At 51.1% G+C, this 15,591-nt stretch overlaps 1 protein-coding gene across 1 annotated transcript in view; it reads right to left on the reverse strand.

Moving 5' to 3' along the window:
- The window catches only part of TTC28 (tetratricopeptide repeat domain 28), a 726,372-nt gene that overhangs the window by 6,905 nt on the left and 703,876 nt on the right, over positions 1-15,591 (reverse strand). Inside the window, exons 17-22 of the mRNA XM_003258029.2 lie at positions 13,509-13,633; positions 10,636-10,867; positions 9,941-10,017; positions 8,165-8,188; positions 7,242-7,371; positions 302-409 (exon numbers count right to left, since the gene is read on the reverse strand). Coding sequence (XP_003258077.2) covers positions 302-409; positions 7,242-7,371; positions 8,165-8,188; positions 9,941-10,017; positions 10,636-10,867; positions 13,509-13,633 — 696 coding nt within the window. The remainder of the gene's footprint in view (positions 1-301; positions 410-7,241; positions 7,372-8,164; positions 8,189-9,940; positions 10,018-10,635; positions 10,868-13,508; positions 13,634-15,591) is intronic.

The raw sequence follows: 15,591 nt of genomic DNA on the forward strand, positions 1-15,591 counted from the left end.
CCCGTGGCCCCACAGAGGACAGGCACACCTGTTGCCGCGTTCCCGTCTGCTCTGCCACCACCTTCTCACTTCCAGTCCCTTGTCCTCCTTGAGCACATGGCAGCACCTCGTACATTCCAAGTTCCATGAGAGCAAGGAGTTTTTGTTTCCTGCTCCTGAATACTCCCTAACTGTTCCCTAACATACACAAAAAATGTTGATTCACTTTTCTTCTGCTTCCCAAAATGTATGTGCTGGTGTCAGCCCCCAGGGAGAGCATGGCAGGCCCTGGTGGAGAACTGGTCTGAGGGCAGGCTCTTACCAAACAGAGACAGCAGGGACTGGAGCGCGAAGTGCACGGTCCGTCGATTAGCTTGCTTCCCGGTTTTCAGGATTACTTCCTCCTGACCAACTTCACAGAGATCAAAACCTAGAGGAACAAAGAATATAAGCATCTGCTTCCTTCGGGAAGATTCCAGATCTTGAACGTGAGCGCTATAGGGCTCCTTGTGCAACTTCATGGACTGCCTGCAAGGCCCTTCAGCAAGCATTTGGGCCTGGGGCTTCCCCATGTCTGCACAGAGGTCGGTCATGTGGCAGAGGGGTCGGGCTGCCCCACCCAGAACATCCACTCTATGCAGCCCCCATTTGGCGTGTGTGTGGCTCTCACTGCCTGGCTCTCCTCTGTCCCTTCACGGAAAGCATTATGGACCAGAACTCAGTAAGGCTCACTCACATGTTTTTTTTTCCATTTTTTTCACAGAAGTACAGTCTATATAAAGACTGTCCAGGACAAAAACTGGCCACTCCATTCAGCATTGAGAGCAGTATTTAAAGCTGGTAAGGTGAAGTTTCTCAAGGGCAAAGACAATGCCTTCATGCATGTTCAGTGTCTGCCCCCGTGGGCTTTGAAATGAGCGCTGACAATGGGGAATCTGCAGTGACTTCTCTGCCTCTGCCAAAGCCCAGGGGTGCTGCTCCCTAATTCTATGGATTCTAATGAGACTCAGAGCAGGTGTAACACAGGGCATGGAGCTTCCTGAGCAAGAGGCTGGCTAACAAGCTGTGGACGTGGTACTTAGACACATTAAGAGACATTATAGGGACACCAGCAAGTATGTCTCCCTGGGGAGAAGCCAAGTGCAGATGCTATGGCCACAGACGATATGGTTTGGCTCTGTGTCCCCACTCAAATCTCATCTCAAATTGTAATCCCTGGGTGTCGAGGGAAGGACCTGGTGGGAGGTGATTGGATCGGTTCGCATGATAGTGAGGGAGTTCTCACGAGATCTGATTGTTTGATAAGTGTCTGGCATTTCTCCTGTGCTGTCTCTCCTGCCACCTTGTGAAGAAGGTGCCTGCTTCTCCTTCACCTTCCACCATGATTGTAAGTTTCCTGAGGCCTCCCTAGCAATGCAGAACTGTAAGTCAATTAAACCTCCTTTCTTTATAAATTACCCAGTCTTGAGTGGTATCTTTATACCAATGTAAGAACAGACTAATATAGACGGGGACCACAAAGCAAGAATTTAGGGCCCGACGAGTCTTCAGCATTGAAAATCTTCACTCAGGATCCCTAGTCCCTGCATTGAGAGCATTGGGTAGATCACTGAGCCCTGACAACACTGCAAAGTGCTGGGTACCTACGATGCCACACCCTCTCCTCTGACCTCACAGTGTTAAAGTAAGGGGGCCCATAGTACACAATGTTACTGTCAGCATGCTGTGTGTCATGACTCAGCAATAGCACATTCACCAAAGGAGAAACCCCTCCCTCTCTCTATCTAGGCAGCCAGCCTTGTGACTTGTACTCGGGGATTTGGAGACTATCACTATCATTCCCTTAGGAATTAGGTTCACTAGAGGAGCATTCTGGTCGCTTTGGGACATTTTCCTCTCTGAATTTGAAAGTAAATAGCCCCTGAAAGCAAGACATACTCAGAGAACTCAGCATTAAAAACCAATAATGAATAGTATCAATGTAATGCTTCTATTAGAAACCTCTACTTTTACCAAAATGATTTAAATGGGGTTGCTCAGAACTGAGTCCTCTCCATCTCTGACAGCCCATGCTGGGTTGTGAAGGTGTGTGCTTATTGCTGAGGACTGGAAAGGGGACATTTCTTGGAGCCTTGGAGCCCTGGGAGCAAGCCAGCCACCTCTCTCCAGATGACAGGCCTGCCGCACACCACTGTCCTCCCCGAGCTGTACGTCAAAAGGCCATAAAGGTTGCAAATGCATGCAGACCGACTCGCCCGCCCCTTGAGTATCAGTGGCTCTTGGAAAATACGGAGAATAACTGGAACATCAACTAAAGTCCCCCATAATCCCAACACCAGAGACAGACTGTGTTAAGATTTTTTGGGTTTCCTTCTGTACTATTCTTGATCTGGCAAAGGGACCTCAAAAGCAGCGAGTGTGCAGAGGAGGAAGGCTGGCTCCACCACCCCCACACCAAAGGGAGGCTCAGGCTCCATGAGGAAGAGAGCTTTTCCTTTATAAAGCAAGGTCTTGGCTAGGTTGCGGTGGCTCACGCCTATAATCCCAACACTTTGGGAGGCTGAGGCAGGCAGATCACTTGAGCTTAGGAGCTGGAGAACAACCTGGGTAACATGGCGAACCCCTGTGTCTACAAAAAATACAAAAATTAGCTGGGTGTGGGTGGTGCATGCCGGAAGTCCCAGCTACTTGGGAGGTGGAGACTGCAGTGAGCTGAGCTCGCGCCACTGCATTCCAGCACCCCAGCCTGGGTAATAAAGACTCTGTCTCCAAAAAAAAAAAAAAAAAAAAAAAAAAAAGGTTGTGGTTGTGGCTTCGTCTTGCTGACTCACTTGTGGCAATGCCCCCAAGGCTTGCCCTACGGCTTCTCACAGACATGACGAGAAGCATCCCGCATGGGAACCTGGCCCTTCTCAGTCTAGCCTCCATCTGCTGCTGCCTACATAGAAATTAACTATGTTTACACCAGGAAAATGATGCTTTAAACCCACAGAAGAAGAGCATGTAGGCCAGGAGCGGTGGCTCACGCCTGAATCCCAGCACTTTGGGAAGCCGTGTGGCAGGGTTGCTTGAACCCAGGAGTTTAAGACCATCTTGCGCAACGTGGTGAAACCCGATCTCTACAAAAAAAGTTAAAAAAAAAAAAAAAAAAAAGTAATGCAACCTGTAAAGGATGCCAAGCTTCTAATCCGAGGGAATTCAGAACCCCTGTGAGGCACTGAAGCTCCCCACTTTACCTTCACAATAAACGAGGTGTCTGAAAACACATGGAGCCAGCCTTGAGTTGAGGTGGTCGGGGAAGGTCATCCACAAAACAGGTTAGACAGTGGGACCCCGAGCGGGAAGAAGGTTTTTTTTTTTTTTTTTTCTTTTTTTGACACAGAGCTTTTGCTCTTGTCGCCCAGGCTGGAGTACAGTGGCGTGATCTCGGCTCACAGCAACCTCCGCCTCCTGGGTTCAAGTGATTCTCCTGCCTCAGCCTCCTGAGTAGCTGGGACTACAGTCATGCGCCTCCACACCCGGCTAATTTTTGTATTTTTAGTAGAGACGAGGTTTCTCCATGTTGGTCAGGCTGGTCTCAAACTCCCAACCTCAGGTGATCCGCCCGCCTCGGCCTCCCAAAGTGCTGGGATAACAGAGTGAGCCACCATGCCCAGCAGGAAAGAAGCATTTTAAGGATTCTCTGTCTGGCCATGTCTGACAGCTCGTCCATATAACAGTGAAGTCAAATTGTCCCTGTTTGCAGATGACATGATTGTTTATCTAGAAAACCCCATCGTCTCAGCCCAAAATCTTAAGCTGATAACTTCAGCAAAGTCTCAGGATACAAAATCAATGTACAAAAATCACAAGCATTCTTATACACCAATAACAGACAAACAGAGAGCCAAATCATGAGTGAACTCCCATTCACAATTGCTTCAAAGAGAATAAAATACCTGGGAATCCAACTTACGAGGGATGTGAAGGACCTCTTCAAGGAGAACTACAAACCACTGCTCAGTGAAATAAAACAGGATACAAACAAATGGAAGAACATTCCATGCTCATGGGTAGGAAGAATCAATATCATGAAAATGGCCATACTGCCCAAGGTAATTTATAGATTCAATGCCATCCCCATCAAGCTACCAATGACTTTCTTCACAGAATTGGAAAAAAATACTTTAAACTTCATATGGAACTAAAAAAGAGCCTGCATCGCCAAGTCAATCCTAAGCCAAGAGAACAAAGCTGGAGGCATCATGCTACTGGACTTCAAACTATACTACAAGGCTACGGTAACCAAAACAGCATGGTACTGGTACCAAAACAGAGATACAGACCGATGGGACAGAACAGAGCCCTCAGAAATAATGCCACATATCTACAACTCTCTGATCTTTGACAAACCTGACAAAAACAAGAAATGGGGAAAGGTTTCCCTATTTAATAAATGGTGCTGGGAAAACAGGCTAACCATATGTAGAAAGCTGAAACTGGATCCCTTCCTTACACCTTATACAAAAATTAATTCAAGATGGATTAAAGACTTACATGTTAGACCTAAAACCATAAAAACCCTAGAAGAAAACCTAGGCAATACCATTCAGGACATAGGCATGGGCAAGGACTTCATGTCTAAAACACCAAAAGCAATGGCAACAAAAGCCAAAATTGACAAATGGGATCTAATTAAACTAAAGAGCTTCTGCACAGCAAAAGAAACTACCATCAGAGTGAACAGGCAACCTATAGAATGGGAGAACATTTTTGCAACCTACTCATCTGACAAAGGGCTAATATCCAGAATCTACAATGAACTCAAACAAATGTACAAGAAAAAATCAAACAACCCCATCAAAAAGTGGGCGAAGGATATGAACAGACACTTCTCTAAAGAAGACATTTATGCAGCCAAAAGACACATGAAAAAATGCTCATCATCACTGGCCATCAGAGAAATGCAAATCAAAACCACAATGAGATACCATCTCACACCAGTTAGAATGGCCATCATTAAAAAGTCAGGAAACGGCCGGGCGCGGTGGCTCATGCTTGTAATCCCAGCACTTTGGGAGGCCGAGGCGGGCGGATCACGAGGTCAGGAGATCGAGACCATGGTGAAACCCCGTCTCTACTAAAAATACAAAAAAATTAGCCGGGCATGGTGGCGGGCGCCTGTAGTCCCAGCTACTCGGAGAGGCTGAGGCAGGAGAATGGTGTGAACCCAGGAGGTGGAGCTTGCAGTGAGCCGAGATTGCGCCACTGCACTCCAGCCTGGGCGACAGAGTGAGACTCCGTCTCAAAAAAAAAATAAATAAATAAATAAATAAATAAATAAAATAAATAAATAAATAAATAAGTCAGGAAACAACAGGTGCTGGAGAGGATGTGGAGAACAGGAACACTTTTACACTGTTGGTGGGACTGTAAACTAGTTCAACCATTGTGGAAGTCAGTGTGGCAATTCCTCAGGGATCTAGAATTAGAAATACCATTTGACCCAGCCATCCCATTACTGGGTATATACCCAAAGGATTATAAAACATGCTGCTGTAAAGACACATGCACACGTATGTTTATTGCGGCACTATTCACAATAGCAAAGACTTGGAACCAACCCAAATGTCCAACAACGATAGACTGGATTAAGAAAATGTGGCACATATACACCATGGAATACTATGCAGCCATAAAAAATGATGAGTTCATGTCCTTTGTAGGGACATGGATGAAACTGGAAACCATCATTCTCAGCAAACTATCACAAGGACAAAAAACCAAACACCGCATGTTCTCACTCATAGGTGGGAATTGAACAATGAGAACACATGGACACAGGAAGGGGAACATCACACTCCGGGGACTGTTGTGGGGGCGGGGGAGAAGGGAGGGATAGCATTTGGAGATATACCTAATGCTAAATGACGAGTTAATGGGTGCAGCACACCAACATGGCACATGTATACATATGTATACAAACCTGCACGCTGTGCACATGTACCCTAAAACTTAAAGTATACTAATAATAAAATTAAAAAAAAAACAAACGGTGAGGTCAGACAGTACCATTTTCTCAAGGGTGTCCACTTCTCTCAGTTTAAAATCCAAAGGCCTTCCCTGGCATCACAGCCCACAGATCTGCCCTGCCCCCTACCCCACCCCGACCCCTCGGTGGCTGTTCCCTTGGCCTGGTACTTTCTCCTGCAAACATCCCAGTCTCTGCGGGCCTGTCCTGGCCGCTGCCCCCACCCGTCTGCTTCTGCCTGCCATGGAGCTCCCTCGCCTCCTAAGGGATCCCTTAGACACTGTATTAGTTTTGTTCGTGTTCTCCCAGTAGAATGCAAGCTCTAGGATGGTAGGAATTTAGTCTTTTGCTCACTGCTGCATCTCTAGTGCCTGGAACATTGCCTGGCACATAACAGGTGTTCAAAAGAATCCTGTGGAGTAAATGGTTCCTGAGCCAGTCACTAGGCCCCTAAGTGGGGCAGGAGGGGAGTGGCTCACAGCCTCTTGTGTTCTATCAACAGATGCACTATTATAGGTACACAGCAATATGTCAGGAGTCACACCTGCATGTTACGAATGATAAAAAAGGGAAATCCAGTGTCCTGCATTGACTGAGGCCCCTGCTATGTGCAGTCCTAGGTACCCATGGTCTCTCAGAGGTGGTCTCAATAGTACTGTTTTCCTGCCAGTTTTGAGTACCCAGTGACAGAGGACAACGCTGAAACCATTATCATGACTAATTTTAGTTTTCTTTAGCTCCTAATAACACTTGACCTCCAATAATACTAGAGTCTAGCAGGTTCATGTTAAGGTAATGGGCACAAATGACAGAGATGAAATCACAGTGCAGAGGAAATGGCACAAAGCCATTTGTGCCATTTGGGAATCCTGCTAAACCACTGGGATCTAAGTTAATTTTTTTTTGGAAGAAAAAGAAAGAGAGATCCTCCTGCCTCAGTCCTCCTGAGTAGCTGGGACTACAGGCATGCACCACCATGCCCGGCTAATTTTTTTTAATTTTTGTAGAGATGGGGTCTCCCTGTGTTGCCCAGGCTGGACTCAAACACCTGGCTTCAAGTGTTCCTCCCCCTCAGCCTCCTAAAGTGCTAGGATTACATGCGTGAGCCACTGTACCCAGCCTGAGTTAACTGTTTTAAGATAATATTTTTAAGAAGACACAGAGATACTTTGCCCAACAGAAACCAGGAGGAAAAACAGAGATTTAAAAGATGGAATTCAAGAACCCATTAAGTCAAGGATGCTCTGCCTACCTAGAGCTGCCAGGAACTCGTGGCATCCCGGGAGCCGCCACAGCTGGACGCTGATGGAGACCTGAATGGGAGCTGATGCCAAGTCCTGCTCCTTCTCGCCAGCCTGGAGCTGAACCAGCACCTGGTGGAGCTGAGGAAGGGGGGACAGCGTGAGCACCCTGTGTCTCCTTCCCCTCCAGCCCACCTCAAGACTCGACCCATTATTCTTATGTCACCTGTCACTGGCATCGCTAATGACCCTCTCACGAGTGTAGCATTTGAGATTCTTTTTCAGGTGCATTCATACCTACTGTCCTGCTGTCCTCTCTGTGGGAGGCTCATGGGGCAGTGGGGCAAGAGGCTGTGTGGCCTCCTGGGGCCAGGGCCGGGTTGTGCTTCCAGCCCTATGTCTTCCCTCAGGCGTGGGAGAGCCTCACAGGAGAGGCCATAGAGAGTAGAAGGGGTGAGTTAGGGGACCGGCCACCTCCCACTTTCTTAAGTCATCTTTAGGACCTTGAGGTGGATGGCGAAGAGGAACCCGGTTACATCTTAGAGCCTCACAGCTCGAGGAATTACCCATGTGGCCCACTCAAGTGTCCATTTCCTTTCAGATTTCAGGGTCTGTGGCCTCTCCTCAGGGGTCTGTGTGTGGGTTCACAGAGTGTCACTCACTTAAAGCTGGTTCTGCCCCTGCTGTTCTGGTGGACCTTAGGAGGTCATATCAAGGACACAAGAAGGGTGGAGCAGGAAGAGGGGAGCCAGAGCAGAGAAGGGGACAGGCCGCCGGATCCAGCAGCAGTGGGCACCCGCCTGGAGTGCCACAGCCCGTGTGGCTCCATCTGACAGCACGTGCACCCCGAGCTCAGAGCCTGCCCAGGGGAACTCGGGGGTGGGTGGGTTGAGGGGCTCACCTGACAACAGTTGCTACTTAAAGTAGTACTCACCATTCCAACCATATTTTTAACAGCCTTCGGCCAGCAGATTATAAGAAAAAGAAAGAAAAGAGAGAGAAAGAAGAGAGTTTAGACTCAAGCACAGGCTGTTATGCAACATGAGCTGATCACTGTTTAGGAAGCGCCACACCAGGCCCGCGGCTCTGACTGGGAGGGGAGAGGAGCAAGAGTCAGCAGGGGACACACAGGAGAACGGACAGCCACACCCAGGCCAGCCGCGTGCGGATCCAGGGGCTCAGGGGCAGCATCAGCCAGGCCTCCCTTCCCAGCCAGTAGAGGCTCGGGAGGGAAAGAGCACAGCGGGTGTTTGTAGCCAGCTCAGGAAACCAAAGTCCCTGGTTCCTGAGTGACCCAGGAAAGGTCCACCAGCTGCCACCACCTAGGGCCCGACAGCGTATCAGGCAGAAAGTCCCTGTGCTCCCATCAAAAGCAAGAAATTAAGCAACTGGCTTTTTGGCCTCTCAGCACAACCTTGCAAATGGAGTATAATTTTGGCTTTCAGATTTTGTAGAACACAGACCTCTAGACCGCCTGGGTTCAGGATGCTTTAATATGCAATGTTCTGGAAGTGTCTTCCTGATGCTATTCAACAAGCAGTCATAATACACTTATTACAAAATGAGCAGGGACTCAGCCAAGGGGACAGGTCACTGTTGCTTCTAAGTTCCAAATCCAGGTGGAAACAGCCCCAGGTAGCACTCAGCGTTTCAGAGGCTAATAGTAGATGGAGCAGCTTTATTTCTCCATAGAAATATTTCCGCTTCAGTGAAATTTGCTGGCAAATATCTCTAATAACAACATATAATATTTTTTCAAATTGTTACACTCCAAAATGGCCAGAAAAGCAGCTCTGTGCTCTTCAAGGGCTGCTCCAGGCTCCAGAAGTGCTCCCACAGCTGTCCCCCAGGGGCTTGGTCCAGACCCTCACTGGCCAGAATGCAGTGTTACAGCATGGGTACTGAGAAGCTCCCAGGCCAAGCTGCAAAGAACCTACATGATGCTAAGAACTGGAACCCTCCGAACTCCTGAACTAGATCTGTATTTTCCTAAAAGAAAGCACATCTGCTAAGCAGTATCTTGCATTAGAGTTGCTCCTGTGTTCACTGCTTTGCCTTGGTGACTATCTTGTTTCAGGCATGGTTAAGTACTTTGATCAAAGAAGTATGGGAACACCTGCAGCCATCCTGGCCGGCTGGCCCCACACCTGGTGGCTTGGGGAGGGTGGCTGTAACACTTGTCAATCAGCTGAAAAAGTTGGTGGTGAGGAGGACAAGGTTCAGGAGACCACTGAATGGAGATTTCAGGAAATGCCCTGAGATCACAGGTGACAGGGGCCCCATAAGCATCCTCTGAAGGCCCTGGATGCTCAGCACATATGGGAACACTATGCAAACCTGCCCCTCTGTGCCCCTCTGAGTCAAGCACCCAGCTTCACCCTGGGGTTGGCCGCACAGCTTCATCAGGGCCACAGCTGCCCATGACAACGCCAATAGCAGCCAGTGTCTGCCGGCACGACCTCCCATCATCCCGGTAAGGGGCAGCACCGCTGGCACGGATGCCTTGGCATCTTAGATGGAAACAGCAGGTAAACAGCACTTGCCAGGGAGGGCTATTCTCTTACTCCCAGCCCTCACCTTCTTCTCCTTCGAATCACAAAGGCAGTGAGACTACATTCACTTACAGGTTCCTATTTAGGGCCAAGTTGCTCTGCCTTTCCAAATCAGCATGGGCCTCAGGCCCTGGCTCAGCCCTCCAGGCTCGACTTACCCGGCTGATGAGCTGCTCGCCCGTCTCAGAGGCAGTGATGAGTTTGCAAAGGGCTTGGAGGGCAGGATTGGGCAGACCTAAACCAAGAAAAAAGGGTAGAAGTTATTCAGAAGGGCCTCTGCACCCAAAAGCCTGCCACCTTCCCAGGGGAAAGAACCCTATATCCTTGGCATCAGTGGCATTTTTCAGAAGCTCAGCTGGACATGTGTGTCTGTGTGTGACCTGGAAAAGGACAGCATGGTCTCCCAGGAAGGTGGGTGGAAGTGGGGTGAGTCCTGACCCTACCGCAGTCCTCTAGGCGTGGCCACACTCCCAGGACCCAGGCAGCACCACCCCGAGTCAAGCACCCAGCTTCACCCTGGGGTTGGCCGCACAGCTTAATCGGGGCCACAGCTGCTGATGACAATGGCAGTAGTGGCCAGTGTCTGCCGGCACGACCTCCCATCATCCCGGGAAGGGGCAGCGCCAGCGGGGCGCACATTCCTGCCATCACAGATGGAAACAGCAGGTAAATGGCACTCGTTTCCTCCAGGTGTGGAGATGCTTGTGTCTGGGACCCCCTGCCATTTCTCGGGACACCCTCCTGCTCCTAGCTGGGAAATCCAGCATCCTCATGAATGCGGGGCCCAAGGCCACCAACTGTTCCACCTGCTGTCAGCCAGGCCTATTGCCCCAGCCCTACACCCACAGCTCACCCAGCAGGGACTGGAGTGTGCTGCTGCACTGCTGGAGCCGGTCACCCGGGTCGGAGGTTGGGAAGAAGACAGCCGCTGGCAGGCCGCTGGTTGGGGGGTCCAGCCGGAAGCCCACAGCAGTGAGGAGGGCCTGCCAGCCAGGGATGCCGCCCACTTTGTTCTCCACACTCTGCTGGGATGTGTACATGGCATTGCGCTGCCCATTCTGGATGCGCTGCAGGGACTTCTCCACCTGGGGGGGGAATTGGGGGTGAGTCAGAGACCCAGGCCAGCCCTGGTTTCCATCCGCATGGCTTTGAGGGTACACAAGGCCCCGGGGTGAAGCAAGGCTGACCGCTGCAACCCCACATAGCCCACGTGGCCAGGCCTGAGGATGTGACACTGGGGCACTGACTAGGCATCTAGCAAGGGAGGGCACAGAAGGGAAGGATTTTACAATCAGAGCCCTCGAGGGCTGGCACAACAGAAGGATTCTGTCCCTCCCCTAAACCAACCCCTTCCACACTCTCCACAGACAGTAAAGCAATGTGTCTGAACACACAGGTCAGGGGCCTGCCTCAACCATGTAATGGCTCCTGCCCACTAGGATAAACCCTCAGGCCCTTCAGGAACCCCCTCACTGCCCACAGCCCAGCCCCATCATGGGGTCTTGGCTGGCAATGCCCTTCTTCCCCATTCTTCCCACTCAGCCTTGGTCCCTCCACACTGGCCTCTGGAGCCTATACCTCCCTCCACCGGGAAGTGCCCTCCTGTCATCCAGGGCCTGAACAGGTGCCTGGCACTTCTACACTGAAGTCACCCAAGTCACTGCTGCATGAACTACATGAGCGAGTGTTTTAACAGTAGCGCAGGGCCTCAAGGCTAAGTGGCAGCAGCTGAGAGGTGCGGTGGCTCACGCCTGTAATCCTAACACTTTGGGAGGCCAAGACAGGCAGATCACTTAAGTCCAGGAGTTCAAGACAAGCCAGGGCAACATAGCGAGACTCCAGCTCTACACCTCGCCCCCCCAAAAAACACTAGTGCAAGCAGCTTTCATCGGGCCTCCCTGGGCCTGCCTCTAGTGGAAACCCCTGTCCACTCTGGGATATTGGGTGCCCTACGAGGCACATGTGCCCTCACCAGAAGGGTATGAGTGGTCCAAGATGTTACCTGAGGTTTTTTGTTTGTTTGTTTACAGCAAACACTGGGATGCCGGAGCTGAGGCATCCCAGACAGGAGGAAGTGTGCACTCACACCAGACGGGGGGAAGTGTGTACTCACACCAGCCAGGAGGAAACAAGCCTGCCTGGGAGGACAGACGATCAGCCCTGGCTATCCCTTGGGCAGCGGGGGGCCTCCAAGTCACACTGCCCACTGGGTCAAGGAGTATCCAGGAGGAGTTAGAAGGTAGTGGCTGGGGAACTTGACCCATGGCCCCCACACCCACCCCAGGAAATAATACCAAGGAAAAAGAGGAAACCCTTAAGTGGGCCTGAGGGGCCTCAAGGCCATGTAGGGGCAGCTGAGAGGCCTGGCCTGGGAGGAGGTGGCTAATGGGTAGAGAAAGCAGTTCCATTTCCCCAAAAAAGCAGTGTGCAGTGGCAGCAAGGACGGAGGGACTTCAGGGGTGACGGGACCTGAGAACTGAAAGGCTCCAGACAGTTTCCAGATACAGGGTAACAGTGGAGAGGGCCTCCCAGCACCCTGGGTGTTGGCCTCCTCGAGCCAACTGGGGGCACGCTGGGGGCTTGCTGGTCACAGTGTTCACATACTGATTACTTTCAGGCCTGAGGAGACCCTAAGCTTAAGAAATATGTGTGACTCTATCCTCAGAAGTGCATGTAGAGCTACCACGCCCAGGCCCAGGTGCCAGGGGTCTAGAGGGCCCTGTTCAGGCTCAACCCATGGGCAAGAAGTTTGCACAGCCCAGGAGACATGCTCGCTCCCAGGCCTGCATGGACACTGCCCCCGGTCCTCCATCTTAACCATGGACGGAGCCAGGCTGTGCAGCAAACAGCCTGCAAGGAGGCCCTGGGGTCTATGGCAGATTTGGAAGGAGCTTGGCTGTAGCATAGCTGTTCACCCACACTGCATGGGCCCCAGGCTGGCACTGGGCTAGGAAGATGTGGGGTGGGCCAGGGCTGGTCTTTCTGGCACAGCACTCTAAATGATTTGAAACGGCCTTCCAGGTTGTTCCCGAGGTAGAAGGATGAAACAAGTTTGATGTCACTGCTTCTTGACTCAATTGATAATTTTTACACATGTAGCTGTGGGTCCTCCATTTGTGCTCTCACCTGGGCTCCACAGATGTTGAGGCAGGCTGATCAAGGGCATGATCAGACTTGGACTCATTAGGGGCAGACTGGTACTATCTGGTGGTAAAATAGGACTCTGCGCTGAGTACTCGCATTTTCTCAAATCCTCACAATAACCTTGAAATGTGCAACTTTCATCACCCTTTCCAGATGAGAACACTGAGGCTTGGAGAGCCAAAGTGACTTGCCCAAAGCCACATGGCCTGGAAGCTGCTAGGGTGTGGGTCACTGTCATCGGCTGCCCTTCCCCCAGGGTCCTGGCGAGTACTGCTACAGCCACCTGTATGGCACCACACACCATACCCACCCCTCAGGCCAGTGGGCTCATCCCGGGGATGTCTGCAGAAGCACCCTGGGGATGCTGCCCACTTTGTGCATCATGCTTTGCTGGGACATGGGTCTCCCAAGCAGGCTTATCCCAGGGATGTCTGTGGAAGCCAGTCAGTGCCATCCTGGACACGGCCCCAGTCACGGTGTCCTCTCCGATTGCTCACATCCCAATGTAGGAAAGCCCTTGCCTTCCCCTTCTCGCACAGCACTGCCAGCTCTCGTTGAGTGCAGGGCGCCCGACCCCCTTACCAGGTGCAGCAGCACTCGCAGGGCGTCCCGCGCGCGCTCCGGGTGCTGCAGGATCTCTGTGAGGGCCTGACCGATGAGTGATGAGGGGCTGTTCAGCTTAACGTCACTCCCGATGAGCATGAACCCTGCAGAGAGCAAAGGCACCTCAGCAGGGCAGCTGGAGACCCCCAGCCCCACCCCGGCTTCTAGGGCTCACTTATGCCTCGAGGTTAACCCAGCAGAAAGAGCAGGGCCTGGCAGGGGAGCAGCTCACAGGCTGGCCTGGGGCATCTGACTCACTGGACGGTGATGTGGCACCCTTTTGTCCCCTTCCTTTTAAGAATCAATATTGTTTATCTGTTCAAGTAAGTGGGGCCTGCTATTTTGCAGGAAGGAGCCGAGGGAAGTGCAGTGGGAAAACCTGCCTTGTTTTCTCTGAAATTCATCTGTCTATCCTTAGGCCTTTAGGGGGGAACACACCAGGGGAGGGGAGGTGTGCTCATCTCTTCCTTGCCATGGGGGCCATGGGGAGGCGGGGAGTGGCTACTCCTCCAGTTCTAAACCAGCAAACCGAGTTCGGCTGGGAAAGACCAACTGGGCTGAGGAGCACCGCATCCCACCGTTCCTTTCCACACTCCCTTCTGAAACAGGGCCTGGGGGAGCAGGTTCTCAAGCCCACGGGCAACTTTAGGACCAACCTGCCCCCAAATCATGTAGGGAAAGGGTTTTCTAAGAGAATGAGCTGTTTTTAAAAGTAACAAGAGGGCATCACTAAAAATGGTTTCATCCAGAACAAAGTTGAGACTTATATATCAATAAAACTAAACAAAGACCCTTTTCAAAATGCCATGTCCGTAAGCACACTGGGCAGACCTGCAGAGACAGGAAAGGGGCCGGGTCCCCACAAGCCCTGCAGTAGGTTTTGTGGGATGCTGCGGGGCCCAAAGCCCCTTCTGACTGCCAGGAGCATGTCGCACAGGACTTGTATGAGGAGGACAATAATGGAAACCACAGGGGTCACCTCTACTTTCTGTCTCCTAAGAGCAGGAGGAGAAGCAGGTGAGCAGCCCTCCGTGCCTGCCTGTGCATGCTTCACCTGGCAGAACCAAGGGACGGCGGTGAGGTGACTAGGCAGGGCAGGGTATGTGCCTGTTGGACCAACTAAATGCTTCTTTTCAGCCACATGAAGAAACAGGAGCAATTCTGTTTTTTGAATAGCTCTGTGAAAAATACTACAGTTGTGTTTGTAAAATAAGCAAAATGTTTCCATCTTTCAACAGCATGACCCATCCACCTGGCACCAGCACCTGGGGCTGCCAGGCAGCCACCCCTGCAGCTGTGTTGACAGGGCCTGGCAGAGGGACTGACCCACCTTTGGAAAGTGACACCAGCAATATCGGGATGTGACAATTGGATTTATGTTAAGAAAATAGGATTTTTGGTGTTCCTCTGTTTCCCAAAGTTTGAGACACTTTCAGACACTCTGCTTTGCGGTTGTGGCCAATGTTACCCATGGGTGGGACTTTTGCTTTGCTCTAGATTTTTGTAATACCCTAGGGAGTTTCGGGGGCCAATGCTGAGAGAAGACCACAGGCTGACGCATCATGAGGTATGTTGGTAAAACAGTCCCGGCTGGCTGAGAGGCCACTGAGGGAACAGGCCCAGGGTTTGGTTTGTACTCTGTGAGTCTTGGCCTGGCAGGGTCTCCCGCACAGCAGAGCTCTCTGAGTGGGACCCCAGGGGAAACAGGTTGTTGCCTGGAGCTGAGAGGCAGCTCTGTATTCAGGAGGGGTGCCTGCTTTCCCATCTCCCCTGTGACCAGATGTCACAGAAACATTCTCTCTTTACTCCCTAGACCCTCTGGGCAGGTCCACTAAGAGCATGTATTCTAGAACATGCAGGGCCTGAAGCTTCACAAGATATTTAGTACATTCCTTATAGATCCTATCAAATGTGGACCGGGTGGTGTCATCGCACCACCGTCATCCCCTTGTTACCCCTGAGAACACAGCTTCAGAGAGGGTAAGTAACCTATCTCAGGCCACACAGCCAGGACATGGAGCTAGATCCATCCTAAGTCTTTCTACCACACACTCCTTTCTAC

This window comes from Nomascus leucogenys, chromosome 7b (assembly GCF_006542625.1).
Source record: "Nomascus leucogenys isolate Asia chromosome 7b, Asia_NLE_v1, whole genome shotgun sequence".
NCBI lineage: Eukaryota > Metazoa > Chordata > Mammalia > Primates > Hylobatidae > Nomascus > Nomascus leucogenys.